This window comes from Diadema setosum, chromosome 8 (assembly GCF_964275005.1).
Source record: "Diadema setosum chromosome 8, eeDiaSeto1, whole genome shotgun sequence".
Taxonomy (NCBI): Eukaryota; Metazoa; Echinodermata; class Echinoidea; order Diadematoida; family Diadematidae; genus Diadema; species Diadema setosum.
The window spans coordinates 7,313,008-7,337,807 of record NC_092692.1 but is presented as its reverse complement, the minus strand read 5'-3'; the positions used below and the strand labels follow the sequence as shown (position 1 = coordinate 7,337,807).

Genomic DNA, 24,800 nt, shown 5'->3' with positions numbered 1-24,800 from the left:
AAAGAGAAAAAAACATGATCTGAGCGTGCGCAGTAACTTGACGTGCCCTACTGCGCACGCTCAGACCATGTTTTTTTCCCCTTTGAACGTCCGCGCGTCTAAAATCTAAAGCTCCCTAAATGTGGTGCGGAAGGGTTAATGGGGTTAATTGAGCGGAGCATCGTATTTGTTGAGCTTTTTTTCCTGTGTGGCCTTCAAAAGTTATTGTAATTATGATTGATTTAAGAGTTTGTTTGTTTGTTGTTGTTGTTGTTTGGTTGGTTTTTTTTTTTTTTTTGCCTTGACCATGTTAGAATATGAGGTCGACAGAGGGGCACATCCCGACTTTTCAGAATAAAAGTTTCGGCATGCAGGAAATATGCAGTATATTCTGAAGTTTACGCTAGTAGGCTGTCGCCACAGGAACTAGCAAGGTTCGTTGGTGTACATCGCTGTCTGGGTTTCATAGTTAAAGGCCCTGACGTTTGGATTGGTGATAGCTGCACTCTAATGCCAGCAATTCTACCATGCCTCTGTACAGAACGGTCACATACCATTCTTTACTCAACATTACTGTTAAAGTTAAGAGAAAGTCGTGGTGTCATACCCGGATAATCATGAATTCCTTTATGGTTATCATACATTGGTATCTGTTTGCCGTCCAATCCTTTAAGATAGGGTCTTTGAAGTATGATGTAATAGTGCACTTGTCGTAGATTGATAGTTTATTCCAACGTTGTTGGCCTGTGAAGGAATAGACAGAGGTTCTACGCAACTGCTGTACTCTGAAATCAAATAATTCATAGAAAGATAGAATTTATTACATATGATGTAAATGTCTCAGATTTTTCACAATGGTGATGTTTTGTTGCTTTTTTGTCTTCTTCTGTTACGCATAAGAAGCCGGTCTAGCTTAGTCATAGCTAAAGAAAACTTTAAAATCTGCAAGCAATTCCTTACGAGACGTCTGCTTCCTCTCATTGTTGGAAAGATGGAGAGACACATGACATAACAGAGAAGTACTTACTTCTAGTACGTCACAAACAGATTAAAGTACGTCACGTGTTATCTAGCTTTTTGACAAGGCCCTCTCGCTGTATGGACGAGTGAAGCGAGCCTACTGCCGAGCGTGCAGCGCAAGGCCGCGCTCGGTTGGGCTTGTCTGCATTCAGTGAGAAGGCCTTGTCAAAAGGCTACATTCTATCAAACTCATGATGCACCTAAGTCAATCTGGAACTATATATTGAGTGAAAGCTTCACTGCAATGTTAAGGACAAAATATGTCTAAAGAGATTGTTTGAATGTTTTTTTTTTTAGGTCTTTTTTACACATTCATTGCGCAATGAACTATATGACTATGCCATCTAGTTATTTCCGTCTGACAAGAAAAACAGTCAAAGCCACCGATTTCATTGGAAAAAAAAAAAACCCCGACTGATTTTCTAGTTATGTCTTTTTACTATAAAATCTAGTCAAATTTTCGACTTGATATTCTTAAGAATTAATGATTATGCCATCTAGTAATTTCCGTCTGATACGAAGAACAGTCAAAGCAACCAATTTCACTGAAATGCAACTAAATTTCTGGTCAATTTTTTACTAGAAAATCTAGTCAAAATTTAACTACATTGTTTTAAGAGTGTAAATGTCCCAAATTATACTAACTTACAAAGGCCAAGTAGAGATAGCTGAAACACAAACAAACAAAAAGCGAAAACGAGGAACCTAACCATGAATTGTGAGATTTACAAAAAACGGATGTGGATAAATAGCTAGGATGTGTTTCATGCATGTCTGTTTGTGTGTATGTGCGTGTGTGTGTGTGTGGGGGGGATCAGGTGTATGCGTGTTCATGCATGGGTCAAAGATTCACCTCTACCCCCTTTACCATGTTTACCCCTCCACTTTCCTTCCCCCTCCCTCCATTATTTTTTTTTTCCTTTTTTTTTTTGGAAAAAACAAAAACATCTTCATTTCTAGGTGGGACCCCCATACAGTCTTGGTTTTTGTTGTGTGACTTCTCTTACTTTTAATTTTCGATGACTTTATCACCCCCGGTTCCGCATCCCCTACCAGGACCTTTGACCAATCTCTGTTCAACAACGGCTTACATGTGGTTTTATGAACTTCACGAGCGCTTTAAATCAAACTCTTATCTGTATCTTTCCGTATAATTTCTATTCTTCACCTTTCGCATACGCCTACAACTAGAAAATCACATCATGAGCCTATACTTAACACGATGTCGATTTTGAGAGTGATTTTTTTTTTCTACTGTGCTATTTCATAGAAAACCGAAAAAAAACCCTATATTTTTCCTTGGCTTTTGATGATGAAAACACCCACGTAAATAACATCACCAAAGTAATTCGTTACATACCAAGAGTGACTGAATAATTAGGGTGGATATAATTTGAGACCTTGAAAGCACTCGAAACAAACACTTTGTTGTAATATGATCTGAAGTGAGTTCATATCAGATGTACGGAAATAATACTTGTATTATAACCATTTGAATACCTTGATAACCCTATATAGCTGGCAAAGATTATTTCATCTAATCAGTACATAATGACAAACATCACCAGTAACATAACAATAATGAGAATAAAAAATGAACAATTGAAGCAAATATTTATGACTTTACCAATGATTGGAATGACAGCAATACTAACGCCGATCCGTGTTGATGCCTTGTTAACCTAATACCAGTTTAAGTCGTCGAAGCCAACCACAATAACTTGATCACTACGACGATCGATAAAAAACCCCGCAAAATTAGTCCATGCCTTGTATCGTTTTACACATTTCATATCCCCGAAGATTTAAGGCCCTAAGCCCTCGGCATCACTAAGGATCGTAGGATCGAAGAATGACAGCCATGGCTTATCGCCTCTAATATATGTTTGCATTGAACGGTCTTTCACGCAGACGCTGCAAAGTACAGCGGGCATAATGACATCACGCGCCGGTCCATCTTCAAAAACAGGCGCGTTTTACGTCGCAGTAACATTTCTCCTCTTGCTCGGCTGTAGCAAACAACCCTATGTCCACTGCACGTGTAAGTATGAACCATTCTATTTAAGCTATTACGCCTGTTAGTTCTCACTCAGAACTATTCAAAATATTCAAGGGTCCTGTATTCATATCAGCCTTTTTATGCAGTGCAATTTTATTTCACTAGATACCATAACTAAGCAAACAGGCCTATTCATCTACCACTCCAGTTTACATAGATTGCCTTTCTGGATAGAGTTACATTAGAGAATGTATTTTATACATATTGAGCATTATATGGTTTTAAAGTTCCATTTGCCTTCAAGGAATGATGATTGCATATATTAAGCGAATTTTAAGAAGATATGCCGTCATTACGTCATAAATGCACATGTTGAAAATACAAAATGTGAACAATAGTTAGAATAAAAATGCTTCCAGACTAAACCGGACTAATGAGAAAAAAATAGTGATATCTTCCTTTTATTTTAGGCTTTATTGCAAAAATTTTATATGGTAGGATGTTTTGTGATACAACTGGCCAACACATATGCATCAAAAGTGATATCTTGAACATTCATTTTTTAAAATCACCGCTCCCAAAGGTAAACAGGATCTTTAAGATTGGAGGAAAAATATGTGAAGATTACTGGGTAGGTAAACAGGAGATAGTGTGGTGATGACGTCATCACTCAATTTTATTTGTAGGTCCTGTATTTTGTATACTTGCGAGAAAAGGATGAATCACTATTTTACGAAAACATGTGACACTAGAAAATGGCACAGCTTTCCTTTTTGTGTTTGATTTTGAAACCACATTCCCGAATTTGACCGTAATATTTTGCAAAGTCAACTCGATCATGGAGTTGAAATGTACTACAGTGCGTATCCAAAAAAAAAAAAAGGTAATCCAACTTTGGAGGTCTACTATTTCATAATTGTCAGCTATGGAGAGCACAATGTTGATTGCGATGAAAGAAGAACTATTCCTCTTTCCATTAGTACCTAATTATGTCGACAAATGTCACGCATGAATGAGCACCTGAACTTTAAAAATAGCAATGACAAATTGCACTTTTTCCAAGTTTGTGTGCTTTTGTGACGAGCAATGCATGTCTCAATGCATGCATGACATCTGTCAATGAAAGTAGCCGAATAGGCCATGCAGCCTGTACGAATGCAGGTTTGTGTTAAGGGTTTGTGTTTAGGGTTTCTTCTAACATTTTATAGTTCATTATCTTCAACATGGCCACCTGTCCGATAACATGGTCACTCCCACAGAGGCCAACCCACAACCCCGATATGATTCGACCACTTCCATTGACAGATTTCATTTAGGCAGTGAGACATGCATTGTTCCTTCACAATTACACGCAAACTTGGAAAATATGCAATTTGTCATTGGTGTCTTTTTAAAAAGTTCGTGTGCTCAGTCACGCAAGATGTTTGTCAACCTTATTAGGTATCAATGGAAAGAAGAAGAGTTCCCCTTTCCTCACAACTAACATTGCGCTCTCCACAGCCGACAATGTTAAAATAGTAGCCCTCCAAAGTTGGATTACCTTTATATATATATATATATATATATATATATATATATATATATATATATATATATAATATATTATATATATATATAATATACGCACTGTTTATCCCGTTAAGTCGTGGGATGATTTTGCCTCAGAAATTATCCTCTTGTCTTTATTAAATTGGCAAATCTGAATGTAATCTAACGTCTCCGGAACTAGACATATTACATGGCACTGCCTATCAATTGATTCTGCACAAAATCAGGGAAATATCACTCACAATTGCGAATTTGAGAGACAAGTAATATCGTTGATATTCCAGATTTTTCAGATTCAGTTGCAAAATTTAGCGATTAAGAGGCTTATAATAATTCTTCAACTGAGATGGACAGTGGTGTATGACCAAAATAGGATAACATGATAAAGGAACTCTTTATGATATTCTACAAAATATTAGTATGAATATCAACAATTACAGTGAAAAGATACAACATAAAACCACACAAATGTTGTTTCTACGAATTGATGGTTTGGGCCTGAAACACGAAGCCCCCCCCCCCCCAAAAAAAAAAAAGTATTATTGATAAAATAGAATAATGGACACTATGCGACGAACGTTGTGGTTTCCTTCTGCAATTACTCGCAATTTGTGTTTTTATAGACTGTTTATATTGCTTAGAATATGTGTGATGACTGGCATTTCTTCAAAAAAAAGGGGTAATACACATGATATTTTCATCAGAAAATGGTAATGAAAATAAATATCAAGAAGATTGCCAAAATGAATCCGCATGGATGAATAAAATACAGAGTAAGATAATGTTTCCTTATTCAAAAACAAAAAAGGGAGAGAAACAAAAATCACGTTGAACGAATAAATGTCATAAATGTTCCTTAGTTATTCCAAAGACCCACAAAGGATTGGGAATTGTTCCTTTTCGTACATCGACCCACAAAAAGGGTTGGAATTGTTCCTTTTCGTACATCGACCCCAAACTTTGGAATTCATAAACTCTCCCACAAATGAATCATAGAGTTCATTCTTTGAATAATATCTAAAATCCCATTTTTTTTTTCAGTAATGACATATGGGATTTCACCCTGTCCTTTCAGTTGATTGTGACTCTGATGTATTACAGCTTATCACGTCTGATATATTGTTGTTTATACATTACGGTAAGTATTTTGTACACTTACCAGAAGGTGCTATAAAAATGTAATAATGTAATGCAAAAAAAAAAAAATTGATCAGAAAACATGTCGATAAGAAGTTTTTTTTCTCTCTCTCATCTCTCACGCGTGTAGCTCCACCAATGCCTTACCAACTTCGACTGATGGGTGGGAGTGCGCCGAACGAAGGGCGGGTAGAGGCCCGCGCTTCGCCCTCGTCGCCTTGGCAGTCGTTCTGCGGAGCTTACTTCGATCTCGAAGATGGGTCGGTGATTTGTCGCCAGCTCGGCTTCGGCAATGTGACGGCGATATCGACGACGGCGGCTTACGGCATGGGCCTCGGTACGATCCTCTCGATGAACCTACTCTGCACTGGCGACGAGTACGGATTCGAGTTCTGTCCGACTGGGAATTTTTCCGAGGGCGATTGTCAACATGAGAACGATGCCGGAGTCGTCTGCGCAGGTTTACCACGTAAGTATCACTTGCCAAACACCCCAAATTACCTTCGCTCCATTTATTATTTATTTGTTCCTCCCTCCCCTCTTCTCTCTCTTTCTGTAACTGGCTGACAAGTGTGTTTATATTCGGACAAGGCGTTTTACCTACGAGGTTCCTCTTGACCAAGGTGAATCAATGTAGTCTTGGCAATGCTTGGGTATCAATAATACGTACGGCTGTCAGGAAGCAGTGATAAAACCAATGTGAGTACAAACCCTTGGTGTAGCAGACCATAATGACTTTTATTATAATGTTAGTACTCATGCATATCCAGAAGTACATCGTCACACCATGAAGCTACAACTCCAAGGTCACACATACGAATCACTACACTCTGTATGTTGCAACCACACACACACACACACACACACACACACACACACATGGATTATCATTTTCAGTCTATGTGCGATTATAATCATGACTTAGGTAGTTAGTTATCACCATTAATATCTCTGGCCCTCCCATTTATATGAATGTAATTATTGAGCTGAGACCATTTTCTGAGACTTGCTATCATAGTCACTATATTTGTGAAATGGGGAACAGAAATGAAGGTGAGGATTCCAGGGGCCCGTTTCATAAAACTTGTCATCATTGACAAGTTGTCATAGATGTGACAAGCTACTGAAATCCTTGCATCTGATTGGCTGAGAGCAAATTTGTCATAGAAATGTGGCAGTTGTCACTGATGACAAGTTTTATGAAACGGGCCCCAGGTCTGATTCTATAGACGTCTAAGCCATCTTTATATTTTCTTCTCCTCCTAAAAGCAACCTTGCCACCTATCCCTACGACAACCCCTGCACCAAGTCAGCTGGTGCGTCTTGTCAACGGGGGGAATCCATTCCAAGGCAGGGTGGAAGTGTTCTTAAACAACGTCTGGGGAACTATCTGCGACGACAGTTGGGACACTACTGATGCGAGAGTACGTACTATATATTATGTTTGGTTCTACATACCATGCAATGCAATGATTGTTTGAAAGCAAGAAAGCATAGGCGCCACAGCTTTGAGTTCCCTCCAGAGGACGAGCCTTAGACAGATATAGTCCCTTGCCAAGGGACACAACCCCATGCTGCTCGAGAACCTGACACAGGGAACCTGGAAACTATATCGTGGGTCTTATTGAGTGGGTCACCATCTAAATCGCTTCCAATCTAAACTATTTACTATAAAGTATATACTATGAAGTATTTCCGTGAATGCTTTTCCCTCTTATTATAGACGGCATCCCTTCCCTCCCCTTCCAATATCCTCCAAGGCCCTTTTCTGGTTGTGATTTTCAGTCCGGTGCCTTTTCTTTGCCTGTCCGGCGCCCGTCTTTCCTCCTCCCAACCACGCCCTATCCATCCATTCCCCTTTACTATGGATGTATTCTGCCTTTGCTCACTGATACAGACATCTCCATCATACCTACCTTTTCCATCTTCCAGTGACAGTGCCACAGTTCTTGATATCCTTCCTTGTCTCTGTCTCGTCCTTACCCCCTCCTACCCCGCCTTAACTTTTCTTCTCCTCTTTCAGAGACAAGTAACGAAGATGTGCCATTAAATGTGTGATAAACACAGTGATTAAGATCAAAATGGGAGCGTTTAATACTGGACAATACGAAATTCTGTAGGCGTCTACATCCGTCTTTAAACTAATAATTGATTAATGACTGTCCATGACGTCAGCGGCGGCGTTTCAATACCTGTGTTTTCTTTGTTGTGTTACTTTGTTGTTCCTTTTAATAAATCATCTTTCAGATCGTCTGCAAGCAGCTTGGGTTTGGTGATGTCTTTGCTGCGACAACAAATGCCCGCTTCGGCTCGGGCACAGGCCCGATTCACATCGACGACACGCGATGCTACGGCAGCGAAGCGTCCATTCTGGACTGTCAGCACCGTGGGGTCGGCATGCACAATTGCCGTCACTCGGAGGATGCCGGTGTGATCTGCCTGCCGAAAGGTGAGCACACATATAATTTGCGAAAGCAAAGTTCTGAAGTTCTTAAGCTGTGCATGCGCAGTTGAAAAATGATCGGGAAAATAAAAACCCTGCAAACTAGTGAATACCGCGAATCCTTGTGTCATGAGGTGACTTACGTCCTGATGCTCCCTCTGCTTAATTTTAATTATGTATGCTGACATAACATACCTCTCGTTTTAAACAACGCCACGTCCCCAAAATCTTGATATCAGTTTGGTATCCCTCTGCCCATCACAATAGATCATGACATTCCCTAAAAAGTACCATTGCACAGTGGGCAAACAATAAGATCGTGTGGTTTTGTATATCGCACGATGACCTCATTAACCATGTAGGCCCCTACACTCTTCCACAGGCTCTTCATTAATAGCGCAGTATCCACTTCGCCTTACCTGTAGAAACTTTCATTGTTGTTTGGGGGACCTGGCTTGGACAAGGACTTTTAATGTTCGATATGTTGTACAAAACAAAACGTGAATTGCCTTTGATGCAGAAAACATTCCTCAGTTGGGGAGATCGTACAATATGAGATTTAGGCTTCTTCCAAACTTTACTGACTTGCTGGCTAGCTTTCGTCCACTCCTGTGGACTTCTTCATAAACAGGCTAAGTGATTGCACCGTTTCTCTGACACTGCCTCCTTGTTTCGTGATCATTGGACCAAAGATTGGCGATAAGCTGTATCAGGAATCCCTATTGAGTGTGGGTTTGATTCTGTTTATCCAGATGGACTCTTTCACTTTCCTTGGCCAAAAATTCCTTTCAAAATCTAATATTGTTGCATCACTCCATCGAATCACTTGGCCTGAAGAAGTCCACAGGAGTGGACGAAAGCTAGCCAGCAAGGCAGGAAAGGTTGGAAAAAGCCTAAATCTCCTATTGTGAATTGCCTTTATTATGCAATGGGACAGGACTTCGCTTTTACATTGTGATGAGCGCTATAATAAGCCAGTTCGGAGTTAGCTCATGGGCACATTGGTACGAATGACCTTTCTTTTTTCTCAGTTGGTTAGGGGCACTTCACTCGTTTTCAGAGCGACATAATGCATAAACTTTACGTAACAATTTATGGGATTCATCAATCCCGTTCAAACAAAGAATAAACTTGCGTAGACCAGATGAGCAGAATGATCTGTCAATTCACACTTGAGAAAGCATCCATTTCATTATTTTGCATTGGATGTATTGACAATCTCTTTCTATTGATATTGCCAAATACCACGTTTGCTGTCAGGTGGATGTGCTGGTAAGCGGCATTCATAAGGATTACATGAATAATCATTACATGACAGATGCTTATCCCAGTAAATTTAAAAACCAACATGCCTGTTGGTCCGAATGACCTTGTTTCTGCTCATGCGTAAAGTGGAACTCCGAACTGGCTTATTGGCCCGATTTTATTCCCGTTTACAGAGGCTTCTCACACTTTAACCTTTTGCGAAATTTTGTACAGGTATACCCGTGGCCATTCATTATTTGTATCATATAGGGCATACGATATATTGCAAATGTCTCTGTCATATCATATGATCTTTTCTGCCAAGCTTAAGTAATTTATCTATGGATCAATCTGAAAACATAATATCTCACATCTTCACAGAAAAGTAAACGAAGGTTCGAAGAGTTATTTGAGACAAAGAAGTTGTCAGATCCACTGTATTTGACTGGACTATGTATTAAACAATGGCTCTGTTCTCTGCTGTCTGAGCTGAGAACGATGCTTAGCAGCTCTTCTATGAAATGGCATAGTATACCCGTGCAACACGTAATCACCAGCCCTCATGTAGATTAGGAGAAGTTCTTCAACTTTATGGCAACCTTTGTTCCTCCAGTGAACCTGGCTGGTGGCAGAAATTCTTCCGAGGGCCGAGTCGAGATCGAAGTCAACGGCGAATGGACGACTGTCTGCGGTAATGGTTGGGACTTAGCCGACGCCAACATCGTCTGCTCCCAGCTCGGCTTCGGACCCGCCATCGAGGCCCCAGTGGGCGATCCGCGCTTTGGACCACCAAGTGAGGGCCGGGTGTACATGACCGATATGATGTGCAACAGCAACTTCCAGCTACTGTCGCAGTGTGCGGCGCGAAAGGTCGCGGATGGGGATCCCTCGTGCCCGCACTCGCGTGACGCGGGTGCCGTCTGCAAGGCTTCAAGTGAGATATAATTCCACTTATTTCTCTGTCTATTGTATAACGTCGGGGAAAATATAAGCCTCATTTTATCTGCAAAGTGTAAAAGGTATATTTTAAGAAGATCAGCTAGTTGCATAAGGTATCTTTTTATTGAAGTAGGACGCTCATGATTATTAATCAAAGCTGTAAGCAGCTGGTAACATTCTGTCGGCAAAGTGTGTTCACTTCATGTCTCAGTGTTGAATTCTCTTCCTCATGGGGTATGCAGAATCAGATTATAGGAAAAGAACCTTTCCACATAACGGCAACGAATTTGTCGAGATACTTCCTAGACATCACATGTTGAATATTTCATAACGCTAATCGAGGGCATGTTTAGCTATAGAGCACGAAAGGTGTTATCCACCAATCCGGCAGAAATTTCGGCCCCATGTTTTTCACATACTTTGCTTGGTCTTATGTATTTGGGACTAAATCGTATCATAAGTGTTGCAAAAGATACCAGTTACAAGCTTCCTTTCTATGTCAGATTTAGGATACACTTCATCAAAATAATAACGCACTATACTCCACTGTATTTTCATCTGTTCCTGCGCATGCTTCAGGCACAGCAACCGGCATTCGTCTGGTTGGCGGGAACAACATTTTCGAGGGTCGCGTGGAGCTCTCTCGGAATAACTCTTGGGGTACGGTGTGCGACAACGGTTGGGACTTGAACGACGCGGCCGTTGTTTGCCGTCAGCTCGGGCTGGGTAAAGCCGTGGAGGCTCGCAAGTACGCCAGCTTCGGTCGAGGTTTCGGTCCCATCTACTTGGAGAACGTCGGGTGCGAGGGCGACGAAGAAAACCTGCTCGACTGCCCTTACGAAAACCAGACATCTTGCAGCCATAGCGAAGACGCGGGTGTCGTCTGCGCGCCCAAAAGCAAGTTTCAGTATTAGTTGCTTTTCTCATATTTTCCACCTGTTCTTCCTCGTATTACTCTTCCCACTTCTTATACTTTTCATTTTCGCTCTCTCTTATGCCTCTTCCACTTCTTGTACTACGTTTTCACCTGATAAAGATGATAGCCATAATACGAAAATAACAGTAATTATCATGACTTCTGCTGCACTTGATATCATTATGGATAGCATAATGAGGAAAATTTTGATAAGATAGTTAATGACTTAGTGAAACCCGAGGTTAATGATGAAGATTAAAATCAAATTGTCAATGTTTTTAATTATAGCAATGACCTCATATACTGATTCGTAAATTCGTTTTCATAGTACGCCTCGTTGGTGGAAAGAATGCTTACCAGGGCCGAGTGGAAATGTACGTCAACAACGAGTGGGGTACAATTTGCGACACCGATTGGGACTCGCAGGAGGCGCGGGTTGCCTGCCGACAGCTAAGCTATGGCTTTGCCGCATCCGCCAAGACGGGGTCATTCTTCGGACCGGGCAAGGGTACGATCCTCGCGGAGAATATCGGTTGTAGCGGCTACGAGGGCTCACTGGTGCAGTGCAACCGTTTCGACCTGCAAGCCAACTCGACATGTGATCACACTCGTGACGCAGGCGTCATCTGCTCCCTGCCGGGTGAGAAACGTCCCAGTCATATCTAGATAAGATTCTTTCTTTAATTAGTGTATATCAGTGAGATCAAAAACAGTAGCTGCACAAAGATTATGTTAAAAACATATGGCAGTCACAGAGCGTTACCATGGTTTTGATTTGATTTAATTATTCACCGTAAATTCATGCAGAAAAAAAGTACAGTAAAAGTATGGCAAGCAATATACAACATATGATCAACAGAAGAATATATGCTTAAAACATAGAATACATCAAATATGGAAAAGGAAAGGAAACAAGAGAAAAAAAAAATAAGCAGCGAATATGTACGGTAGGATAGCCCATTCAGCTCAGTCTACGAAGACATGGCTGTTCTTCCATGGGGTCCTAATGTTCTTCCATTACCATGTTAACGGAATGTACATACTTTCTTATACACATTTTTCTCAGAAAACAACATAACTCTCCGCCTAGTTGGCGGGAACACACCGTACGAAGGCCGCATAGAGATTCAGCTGGAAGGCACATGGGGCACGGTGTGCGACAACAACTGGGATAAATCAGACTCGAGAGTCTTGTGCCGTCAGTTGGGCCTTGGGCCGGGCGTGGAGGCCCCTGGTAACGCAACCTTTGGCAAAGGGACGGGTCCCATTTACGTGGACAACCTGGACTGCCGCGGTCACGAGTCCTCAATCGCCCTCTGTCCAAACAACGGCGTGGAGGTGCATAACTGCACGCACGACAACGACGCCGGGGTCGTCTGCTCAGCACCAAGTAAGTACACGTACACCCTTGCGCACCCTTGCTACCCCCCCCCCCTCCCCCTCCACACCTTTTACCCCACTCTAACCCGTCCTTTAGTTTGTGCTCTGGCGTGCTCGGTGATTAAGATCAGGTTGAATATTTCTGTTCAGTGTCGGTTCGGAGAGATTTTCGTAGACCTCCAAATGCAAAGAGTTTGCCAGTATAATAGCGTTAATATGTGTTACATCCACACCCTTTGGAAGTAGCTCGATTATGTTTGATTTCTAAAGCACCAGACTCTCGTAAGTATACAGTATAGATCCTCGGTTTGAAGAATTCCCTTCTACCAGATGTCCTCTTGACCATGTTGTAAGAATGAATATTTGATGATATTGGAGTAAGAAAAAAAAAGACCATAGGATCTTTTGCGAAAAAAAAATGGAATAGAATAAAAAATAACACTGCGTATAAACAACGAGCAGGCTAGCCTAAGTAATACATACATGTATAAGCCGTTTTTGTTGCTAGTACACTGTATGATAACAATTCTATCTCTGTAATTACAGGCAAGTTCGTTGTTATCTTAAACTGTCCTCATTTTCTATGATACCAGTTCGTTTGGTCGACGGTTCGAATCCCTTCGAGGGTCGCGTCGAAGTGCTGAAGAACTTCATATGGGGCACTGTGTGCGATGACGGATGGGACTTGGTAGACGCAACCGTCGTCTGCAGGGAGCTGGGTTTCGGCACGGCGAAGCGCGCCGTTTCCGGCAGCTACTTCGGCTCGCGATCGTACGGCAGCATCCATTACGACGATGTGGCGTGCACAGGCAACGAGCAGTCCCTCAAGGACTGTCCTCACTCTGCAACACATGATTGTTCCCACCTCGAGGATGCAGGTGTCGTCTGCACAGGCAGAAGTGAGTGACAGGCTTGTATATTTTTTTTCTCTTTTTTTTTTAAGTTCTTTACGTAACACTTTCATGAAAAAAAAATATAAGGCATGTAGAAGTGAATTGTGATTGCGTACCCATGAATGTTCCTGAATGCATTGGGTTGTAAAACAAAGAGTTTGGAACGCAGATTCATCTGATTTTGAACCATCAATGTATCGAGGAGCGCAATGATAAGACCCTGTCATAATGTGGGCCACCTAAAAGAAAAAAAAAATCAAAGAGCAAATTTCACACTAACACATGTCTTCTTTCCCATGTTTCTCTTCCACTGAACTGAAAGAACTGAACTGCGTTCTACCTGTGCTGCCGCATAACACGTACATGAGCATCATCAAAGCATCGTTCAAGGAAGGGGAGGTGATCGCTGTCATTTGTCAAAACGGCAACAATTCTGTGGAGTGGCGCTGCGGACCGGACAAACAATGGATCGGAAGCCCAATAGCCTGCAAAGAAAGCCGTAAGAGCAATGTTAGCTATTTCCCGCCCAAAAAAAAAAAAAAAGAAGAAGCGTGAAACCCAGATTTAAGGTGTTACTATGACACTCAAGGCACATAATTCATTATATTTCACAAAATTGTAAGAAATTGATCTTTTGATGGAATATTTTGGCATGTAATTTCGTTTGACGATCAAATTCATGAAATTTGTTACATAGGCCTATACTTCGTATCTCTCTCTCTTCTTTCTCTATTTCTCGCTCTCACTCATACATAACATACTACAGAGATACAAACAAACTGAGTATTCAGCCACACCACGTAGGACGCGTTTTACGACAATGCCATGTCAATTCTCCTTTTGTTTATATAAGACATAGATGGTGAAATGAATACATGTATTTTTTATTTCATTTTTTTTTTCAATCTCGACAGATAACGGAGATGACGGTCCGGATGGCCCACATGTCGTTATTGGTGTGGTAGTCGTTCTCGTGGTCATCGTCCTAGCCGTGCTGATAATAGTAGCCGTCGTTTTCATGTACCGGTAAGTGATGGCAGTTGTGTGCAGAATACATGGATAGACTAGGACATAATGTGATCGATATTTTAATTTACCATAACCAGAGCATGAATCGGAAGTATGGAATCCACATACCATTACAGGAACCTGTTAGCAGCGTTATACAGACGCAGAGGTCAACCGTTCGCTTCGTTTTACATGGACCAGAGAATCACCACGTTCTCTTTCATTTTTTTTTACCATTTTACATGACTGTTACTGGTCGCCTGCACAGTCAAGGAGTGATTGCTCAGTGCAATGTACCCTGTTCTGCAGTAGAAATAATAACTACCAGCTACCAAACACTTTATTGTTTATTCTGTGATTCTTTATTCGATGATTTCACTATCAGATTACTATGAAAAAAAAATGATTGCCATTTCTAACGTAGACTTACATAATACATATTCCTTTACCAATTAATTTTCCAATTCCAGTATAAAGCACCCTTCTCACAGCTTATCGGAACTGTTCTGGTGGCGCTTGACCTGTCGTTATCCTCGTAAAATTTCATCCTTAAGCTGCTTCTTCATTAGATTATTGCATGAAGCACGCAGCAAGATAGATTTTTGCCAACTACTTCTCGTTGTGTGGTGGTAAGAGAATGGGGGCGAACGAAGCGAGCCCAACTGAGTGCGACAGTGCCTTGCGCTGTCGCGCTCTGCTAACCCTAATCCTTTTCCAGAACCTAATCCTAACCCTAACCCAAAATCTAGCCCTTAACCTCATCCTAACCCTAATCTTTACTCTAACCTTATCAGTGACCAATATTTAACTGGGAGGGGGGGGGGGGTTGTCCTCGGGGGGTAACTGCCCTGATACGCCACGGAGGTGTGATCACTTCCCTGTTCTTACCGTTCTCAGAAGAGCATGTTTGCCGAAACTTCGAGATTGGGTATGGGTCTTTTCCAGGACCACAATAGACATGCATATTAGAAAGAATTGAGTACGGTAAAACTACCCACTAATACATGTAGTCAGAACATGCTTTGGGCGATGTCTATAGACCTATATGCTTACTTAGATGGGAGCTCTAGATGCATGTGGTAGCTCGGATAAGGGAGGCGATCCCAATATTCATGATGCTTTACCCTTGGTGTTCTTTCTGTCTGTAGTGAGAAAATTGGAACTTAGAAGATCTGTGATGATAGTGAAGGGGAAGCCCCTGTGGGTATTTGATGGAGCAACCGCTTGCACTAAAGTAGACATCTTGATGATATTTCATGATCGATATTGTTATCACTGCCGTCAATATCGGCATTATCGTTAATATTTTTTGTTTTGGGTGTTTTATTTAATTTCTGCATTATTCAAACACAAATAAAATACGTGTATGACATGGTACTTCAATGCCAAGACATATACATTGGATACATAACTGAATACAAGATACAATGTATGATACAACATAATCTGGCAAAATGATAAAGCAATCTATAATCATGCCTTTCAAGAGAGTTTAATGGCATAACGAGTTACTAATTTGAAATGATTGCGACTAGAGCAGCTAAAAACAAAGATCACAATGATCATAACTTCAAGAATATTCCTTGTTATGGTTCAAGTGAGGTATCACAGGATTTTTTTTTTTTTTTTTTTTTGGTGTGTGTGGTCTATTTGATGATTGACTTACCTTAAAATGCTTAAAAATAACGCTGAGCCAGTTTTGGTATCAAACTTTTTTTTTTAAGTAATATCAATAATGTTTTCTTGTAATCATGTGATTAATCTCTTGAGAGTAAGAATTCAGAAATAGAGGAGACCGTTATCTTATTGTGGGAACAATTTACTGCCGTTGCATTTTATGAGCTTTGTTTTATTCTGTTTTTTCGCTGATTCCGACAGCAACCAGAGGAAGCAAAATCTACAGATGGCGGTGACCATGTCTGACGTCCTGTCTCAAATTGAGACGGTACGGAACTCTGGTGGCGCCCCCGGAGATGGTGCCGTAAAATCTGACGCGGCGCCACCGCCCATGACATCAGTGGAAAACCACGTGGCATCACACGACGACGAGGAGGAGACTTTCAAAGATCTGGGGTTCTTGGAAGACAAGGATTCCAAGAAGGCCAACACGGGCGGCTACGCGCGCCTGATAGAGTGATTGTGCCAATAATAATTGTCGGTAAAAATCACGTGATCTGATGATGGGCGGAGCATGGATACTTTAAGTGATAAAAAGAGAGGCTCGCGACCTGTGAACTACAACAGGGCATTAAAAGGGAAGTCCAGTCCTAATATAAGTTAGTCTGATAAAAAAGTAAAATCTTACGAGTTCAACGGTAAAAAGTTGATTGAAATCGGATGAAAAATAAGGAAGTTATGACATTTTAAGTTTTGCTAATTTCTCCAAAACAGTTCATGTACAGTGCATATGAATATGCAAATGAGTGAGCTAACCATGTAATAACTTCACAATTTTCCATTGATCGTGTGCATTAAAAAAAAAATGACGAAAATTCAACGTTTCTGTCATTGAAGTCTGAAACATGAAGTTATTCCTGGTTGCATAACTTCAAAATAGTTCGTGATATATTTTACTCTTTCTTATCAGACTTATATTTGGACTGGATTTCCCCTTTAACGAGATGTGTAGGCTTTGCTTAAGTACAGATTCCAGTTCAAGGTGAGTCAGATCACACAGTACTATTTATCTTTTCTGATTATTTTGTCGAAAAAGGACAAAATAAAAGCATAAACCTGAGGAAGCTAACGCGTAGGGCGTTATTACCGCGCATGTACATACTCTGTACAATGATTTAACACTATTTTTCTTATGAAACTTGTCTTCTGTATAGCACTGATAACATTCTTTACTTACTTATCGTGTAATATGACCATAATTTCCTCTCCCTCCTTTGAGTGCTTTCTTACTTCGTTTTTTTATTGCTTTTTTAAGTTTTGGTTTGGCTTGACTTTCAGACACAATGCGGTCCTACTTGGAAAGAAGTGCAGTCACTTTTCACTCCTTGCCTAATCCATTGTATTTTTTTTTCTTGGTATTAGAATGCTAGAAAACAAAGCTAGCTATCAATGAGCAGTTTAGTGTAGTTTATCTCATTTATGTAATGTCTTCGAAATTGAAACGTGATTCCTCCACCACCCATCGGTCCGAAAGATTGCATGCCCCTCATATTCTACTCCGTATTAGCCCCGCGCTAGAGCAGACACAACATGCTTCCATCAAAATTTCATTCATATATACCGGAAGCTGTTCATTAACCACTTCAATAACATTCAATAAGTCAGATCCATATTATTGTCACCTAATTGAATATTACTCTATTGAGTGATGCAGGATAGAAGCGAATGTATCAACGGATTTCTTAATCATAAACAATGATAACAGTAACCAAGAATAATGTGAGAGTCTGAATGAAATTCAAACGGACAAGGGTCTGATTTACTATGTTGAGGTATGAGGAAAACGTAATAAGCAATACATGACCTATTAGTAACGTTTGTACGTAGATCGATCTGCTGATCTCAAACACGTTCCGAGCATATTTTGTTCTGCTATACTTTTAGAAAATTTCTTGACTTATGTAATGTCAGATCATTAATTGTTATTGTTTTGATTATAATGAACGCATTTCTGAATCGTCAGTTCCACAGTGACCATCATTCAAAATTATGGTACAATTAGTGTAAGAAGATTTTAGAGTCCCATCTGATCTTATATTATCCTATTCTTACCTTACAGACAAACTGTAAATGTTATGAGATTTTTTTTACGTATGTTTGTTTTCTGCATTTCCCCCAAATCATGAACACAAATGTAACAGAGTACTTGACAGATAGATTGAAATTTAAATAGACGTAATTATAAAGTAAATAGATATCTATTATACTTATACGATTCATAACCTCATAGGACGAGTTCTTTGACATTCATAAAATGTCAAGGCAACTTCAATCGTCATTCCACTGCAGGAAAAAATTAAATTCAAAATGTCGGGTATGATTGAGGTAAGAAAAATCGAGAGTTACAAGACGACTGCAATGAATTAGCGTCAATCTTCCCGAGCATATTCCTCCAGCATGAGTAGTATTAGCCATCAGAATACTAGTGCACAGTCTAAACATTGCTGTAGATATAACTACTCGATCTAAGAGTTGCCTGCGAGATTTTTAGGCGTAAATGTTTTCTCGCACTTTGTGTATGTAAATGTTCAATTTGCATTGCATTAATTGCAGTCTCAGTCGTGTTTTCTGTATATTTTTTCCTTTGCACTAAAATTGATACGCTCTTTATCTTGACTAATAAACGGCAGTATGTTTTACATAAAAATTCGGGAGTTTTTTCCAATCTGTTTCTACACACCCAAAGACTCGACCGCTGTTGTTTCGTCTAGTAGTGATTCTGCTTTTTTACATTTATTTTTTTTTTATTCATCTATACCAAGGTATACTTTCTTTCTTTTTTTCTTTAAATTTACTTTATTTCTGCACTTGTTTACAAATACATAGTCCTACTCTACTGATATTTTTTTTTCATACTAGTTATTAGGTGAAATCATCCCTCGGTGAAACTGCCGGCATCAATTAAATTGCACTAAAATTTGTAATGAATTGCATGGAGTGATTGCAAATGAATAAATTGAGTATCTGAATATAAGAACGACCCAAGTCCAGCATGGAAGACCATTTCGAGTAAACTTAAAAAAACTTCATATCTTTTTCATTTGTCCTATAATATTCTATCTAACTGTGATGGGAAGGCAACATTGTATATACAAATAAGAACATATTATCATTACAATTAACATTTACATTAATTGTGGAGAGGCCATTTTGTGTGATGGACTTGGGTCGTTCTTTGAATCATATGGACTTGGGTCGTTCTTTGAATCATATACCTGTACATGATATTCTGCTATATGAGATGAGAGAAGGATGAGAGAGGGCGCTATAATATGAATGTAAAAATAACCCAAGTCCTTCATTCTTACATTCATATAAGATTTCACTCATTTATTTCAGGCACTTCCGGGGGTAATTATGATTTATCATTTATACACAAGATGAGTCCATGCATAAGCTACAATTTCCCATGTTAAACTGAATTTGGCCAAAAATTGGACTTAGGTCGTTTTTATATTCAGGTCTTCAATTGAAAGAGAGAGAGAGAGAGAGAGAGAGAGAGAGAGAGAGAGAGGAAAAAAAAAAAAAACTTTGGCAGCGGTGGGATTCGAACCCACGCCATCGAAATGACTGGTGCCTTAAACCAGCGCCTTAGACCGCTCGGCCACGCTACCGTGCACTCCGCCGAGTAAGCATTGAATCCAGTGAAATCAGAAGCAGCAGACAAATTTTGTTTTCGTTTGTAATGTTGTTGCGTTTAAATAATTCATGTCAATCTTTACACGTGCTACCATAGCTAAACAAAAGCTGCAGTACAACGTGTGTATTTTTAAAATGGAAATTGAAACTGAAAGTAACAGTTGCGTTTTGGTATTTGATAAACGATTATACTATATTGGAGGAGAGGTAATTACATCATATTATTCTGTTGCAGTGTTGTACCGATTAGATTTCATTCACCACCAATATTTGTAATTAAAGTATTCGACACGTGAACCATCGAAATGAAATGATTATACAATCTGGCAGGTAAGGGAACGCAAAAAATATTCCATCAGAAGTTCAAGGCAAACTTTCCTAAAACTTATTCTGCTTCTCACGCCATAGAATACTGGGGATAAAAAAACCCGGAAATTTTGCCGACCACCCTTATGAAAACCAAACGGCAGATTAATTGTGGAAGTTTGTTTAAATTTACACTTTTTTACACAAATTTGGGTGTGTTCTGTTATGACTGCTAGTGCTAATAGGAAAACATAACATTGTGTCAAGGAGGTTCATGAGCTGGTCGAGTTCCAACTGGTTATAACTATTCAAACAAATTTTGGTTTGCTAGCGATGCACGGAGGAATTCCACAGGTGCATTAAGTTTGTGCCTTTTTATGATTTGTTTATATGACGCCGCCCTCATTTATGAGCAATCTGAAGATTTATTTTGAACTCTAACGTAATATCGGGTATATTTCACTTGTTTATTCATTAGATATAATGAAATGTTCCCAATGAGTCAATCCCTTCCAGAAATATCTGCCAAAGTGTAAATCAGACCTGCACGTTGTGAAAGTGTGTGAATCTTATTCCTCAAAAATACCAGATCTCATCACTTTTCCGTTTAATATCGCCAATTAAAACTGACATGGTAAAAAAAAAAAACCAACAACAACAACAACAACAACAAATCTTGAGTAGAATCTTTATATATCAGTGTGAGATTAGTGCCCGGATATGTCCAGTTGAGTAATTTTGATTGTTGTATTGTTTGTTCTTCTGTCTTACTGTGTTTGTTATTTCATCAACATTTGCCCAATTTCGATTCGAGCATCCCTCTGTCTTTACCATTATGACTGTATCGCTCATCTTTATAAGTAGTAGTGACAGAAAGTAATCACCATCATAAAGACAAATCCTTAGAGCGTGGGTTGTCATTATGCATAGAGACATGACTCATTATTGTCTCCTTATCTGTGAGGCAGATCCAGTTTGGAACAATATTTTTGAGTGGCGGCATCGAACACGGATTCAAAGGGAATAGCGACAGTTGTAACTCCAATCTCTTGAACCTCCTTGAATGTATGAATGTAGTCATAAGCATCGATGTATTTTTTCTTTTTTCGTGGTGAACTTCCCGATGAGAAAGGAAGTGCTAGCTACGTGATTCCATGAACGCCTGGTCGGAATCCTTGACCAAAGCTGCTGAAGATACACCTTTCCCTCTCTCACCAGACGTCCTCGAATGCCGGTGGGGAAACAGTGGGAGGGACAGTGGACAGTATGAGGGCGATGTTTCATTAAACTTCTGAGTCATTGATAACTGTTTAAAGATACTGAAATCCTTAGTATCTTTAAACAGTCTTTAAATTTGTCAAAACTTACTGACTAATTTATTTTGATGATATGCCCCCCTGGTCTCCGTGTCACCTTGGTTTCGTATATTCCAAAGACTTAACTGGACTTTGACCTCATCCATGCAAGAGTGTTTGCACATTGTGCAATACGGGCTTGGTAAGAATCGAGTCGTGTTATCTACCCGCTCGTGTTTTTTTTTCTTTCTTTTTTGACTTCATGAGCACATATTCTACTAAAAATGCATTGCAATGATGTGTGTATACACAAACACATAGGTATCTCTCTCTCTCTCTCTCTCTCTCTCTATATATATATATATATATATATATATATAGTTCACGAATCAGTAGAAGAAGAACGCCGTAAAAAAATAAATAAATCCTAGATCTTGAAGATCTTAAAAACGGAGCATAGCTCTCAAATACTGAAAGGCAAGGTCACACTCTTCATCAGTGCCCATGGTGTGACAAAAGATCTTAATCAAACCCGTTTCTGAAACAGACATATATATATATATATATATATATACTAAGTATATATAATATGAATAGCTTGCTTCCAAAAGGTGCTAAATTCATCATTTCCAATGGATTTATCGCATTTTGGAAGCAAGCTCTTCATACATAATATATATATATATATATATATATATATATATATATATATATATATGTAGAATTAGATAGAGATAATGAGAGAGAATAAGGCAAATCATTGTTACTAGTCCCAAGCGACTGGAGTGCTTTCAAGGGTGCACACTGTAATCAAATCCATTTGTTGCTTCAGGAGCGTTTGATATCTTCTTGTTTTTCGGCCAATCATTTTTTGACTGATATCTCTCGAAACCACATAATGGACTGATGATATCGTCGAGAGGAGAAAAAAAAAACATATCATACTCATGTAATTTGAAGATTCGAAGTAATAAGTTGAAGTAGAAAAACAATATTTGTTGGCAGCGATGGGATTCGAACCCACGCCATCGAAATGATCGGTGCCTAAAACCGACGCCTTAGACCGCTCGGCCACGCTACCACACATGCTCGGCACATGTCATACGCTCTGATTGCCACAAACAAAAGCAGCGAACATTGCGACATCACCACGAAACGTCCTACATTTTCCATACATATTATTCCCTTGCCTGAAAGTCCATGGGCCAGGCCAGATATCGGTACCATCTGAGGTGGCAAAACCTTTTTGGTGTCATTTTGTTTGTCGGGCATAGATATGCTTATCAAGCTATGATAGCATTTCCAAATGAGTAGCTTAGTCATAATAAATGAATTTTTAACCAATTTGGTCTCGTTGTTATATCCCTATACTTCTGAATCGAAACTAACCACTATACAAAGAAGAGCACTGTCTTCTGTATGTTCCATAGAGCTGTAAAATGCAGCTCTGTGGTATGTTCACAGGTGTTCTGTTGTAAACGCGGTGCGCTTAGTCTTTATTCAAGGCAGCGAAGGGAATATCCAAAGGTTATGATGTCCACAGCGCTTAGTCTTTATTCTAGACGGCGAAGGGAATATCCAAAGCATATGATACAGTGTATATCCTTTTATCTAAAAACAACAACAATAACAAAAGCAATTCATCGTGAATTTTACCGTATTTTTCAATTATTTATCATTTTCCGGCGAAAACGCTACGGTGAAAACGCTAATACCACGCCAATGTCGCTTTATTTCCATCTAACAATATAAGATAATGCAAAAACAATGTACCGGTACACTACGATACATTATAATAAATAATATTGTAAATGAACAGAGTGATTTTTGTTTAAAACTGATGTATTTGTTGATAGGGTAGTATAAAAACTGATGTATTTGTTGATAGGGTAGTCCAAAATGTATTTACTCTCTACCACACAGAGGATGAGCTTACTTCACTCACTCATACCGATGCAAATCAACTCTTTATTTCACATTTTAATATCAGAAGCTTAATCAAAAAATTTGATCAATTCCTTTCTTTTGTGAGTATACTAAAATCCAAATATAACATCATCGGGCTCAGTGAAACTTGGTTGAAGGAGACATCACCCTCTTCGCTGCTTATTATAGACGGTTTTAAACTCATAACAAATAATAGAACATGGAAGAAAGGTGGGGGAGTCGGATTTTATGTGTCACAGAATTTAGATTGTGTCTTCTTAGAAAAATACAGCGTGATGTCAGATACATTTGAGAGTGTATTTATCGAGGTCAAAACTCCAAACAAAGGTAATATTATAATTGGGGAGATTTATCGACCCCCAAGCTCAAACCCTGCTGAATTTTTAGAGTTATTCTGCGGCCTTATCTCGAACACTTATTTTGACAGTAAGACATGTTTTGTCATGGGTGATTTTAATCTCAATCTCCTTAATTACAGTGATAATCCCTTATGCGCAGACTTTCTTAACCTTATGTTGTCGAAATCATTTATTCCCCTTATAAGAAAACCGACTCGAATAACTGATGATGTATCTACTCTTATTGACAACATTTTTGTAAATGACTCATTTTCTAACATCACATCTGGTATTATAGTTTCTGACGTCACTGATCATTTTCCAATTTACGCCCTTGTGTCCAATTTTATGACTGCTAATGTTTCTCACACCCACAACTCAGGTATTCGTGTAATGTCTGAATCCAACCTTAATAAACTTAGGGAGAAATTAAGTTCAGAGGATTGGTCCACCGTATACAGTCAAAGCGACATTGATTTAGCCTTTGAAAATTTTATGAATATTTTAATCGCTAATTATGATTCTTGTGTTCCTCTCCGAAGACCTCACCATTCTAATTATAAAAAAGTGCCACGACAACCATGGGTTACAAAATCTCTTCTCAGGTCTATTAACCGCAAGAATAATTTTTTTCATAAGTATCGTAAAGATCCATCCCCTTTAAACAAATTGAGATATGTTCGTTATCGGAATATATTGACATCCACAATACGTATAGCCAAGCGAAATTATTTTTCCCGACAGTTTGTTAAATATAAATCTGATGTGAAGAGTACGTGGAAGGTGATTAATGAGGCGCTCAAACATAAAAATAATACCAATTCTCCTAAATATATTTCAGTGGACGACCGCCAGATTAACGACCCGGTCATTATGGCGGAATCTTTCAATGAATATTTTGCAACTCTTGGTCCACATCTTGCCAGTAAAATCCCGAAATCACCAATTGAATTCCATAGATACTTAGGTAATAGGAATTCTCAATCAATATTTTTTGAACCTATTGCTGAAGAAGAAATTATAGATATTATTAAGAATTTGAATGATAAAAAAAGTTCAGGATATGATGGAATTACAAATTTTCTTTTAAA

The 24,800-nt window shown here is 39.3% G+C and overlaps 1 protein-coding gene and 2 non-coding genes across 3 annotated transcripts; 1 reads left to right on the top strand and 2 right to left on the bottom strand.

The window, feature by feature from the left end:
- Positions 1-4,241: 4,241 nt before the first annotated feature.
- On the top strand, positions 4,242-18,808 carry LOC140231776 (scavenger receptor cysteine-rich domain-containing protein DMBT1-like). Its single transcript, XM_072311932.1, has 12 exons — positions 4,242-4,317; positions 5,814-6,152; positions 6,953-7,107; positions 7,931-8,132; positions 9,985-10,305; positions 10,890-11,207; positions 11,555-11,866; positions 12,293-12,616; positions 13,200-13,505; positions 13,822-13,998; positions 14,414-14,525; positions 16,386-18,808. The coding sequence occupies exons 1-12, from the start codon at positions 4,242-4,244 to the stop codon at positions 16,642-16,644; spliced, it is 2,901 nt and encodes a 966-aa protein (XP_072168033.1). The 3' UTR covers positions 16,645-18,808.
- Positions 18,809-19,716: 908 nt separating this feature from the next.
- Trnal-aag (transfer RNA leucine (anticodon AAG)) lies at positions 19,717-19,798 on the bottom strand. The gene has a single exon. It is a non-coding gene; the product is annotated as a tRNA-Leu (tRNA).
- A 2,625-nt stretch (positions 19,799-22,423) lies between these two features.
- On the bottom strand, positions 22,424-22,505 carry Trnal-uag (transfer RNA leucine (anticodon UAG)). Its single transcript has one exon. It is a non-coding gene; the product is annotated as a tRNA-Leu (tRNA).
- Positions 22,506-24,800: the final 2,295 nt, after the last annotated feature.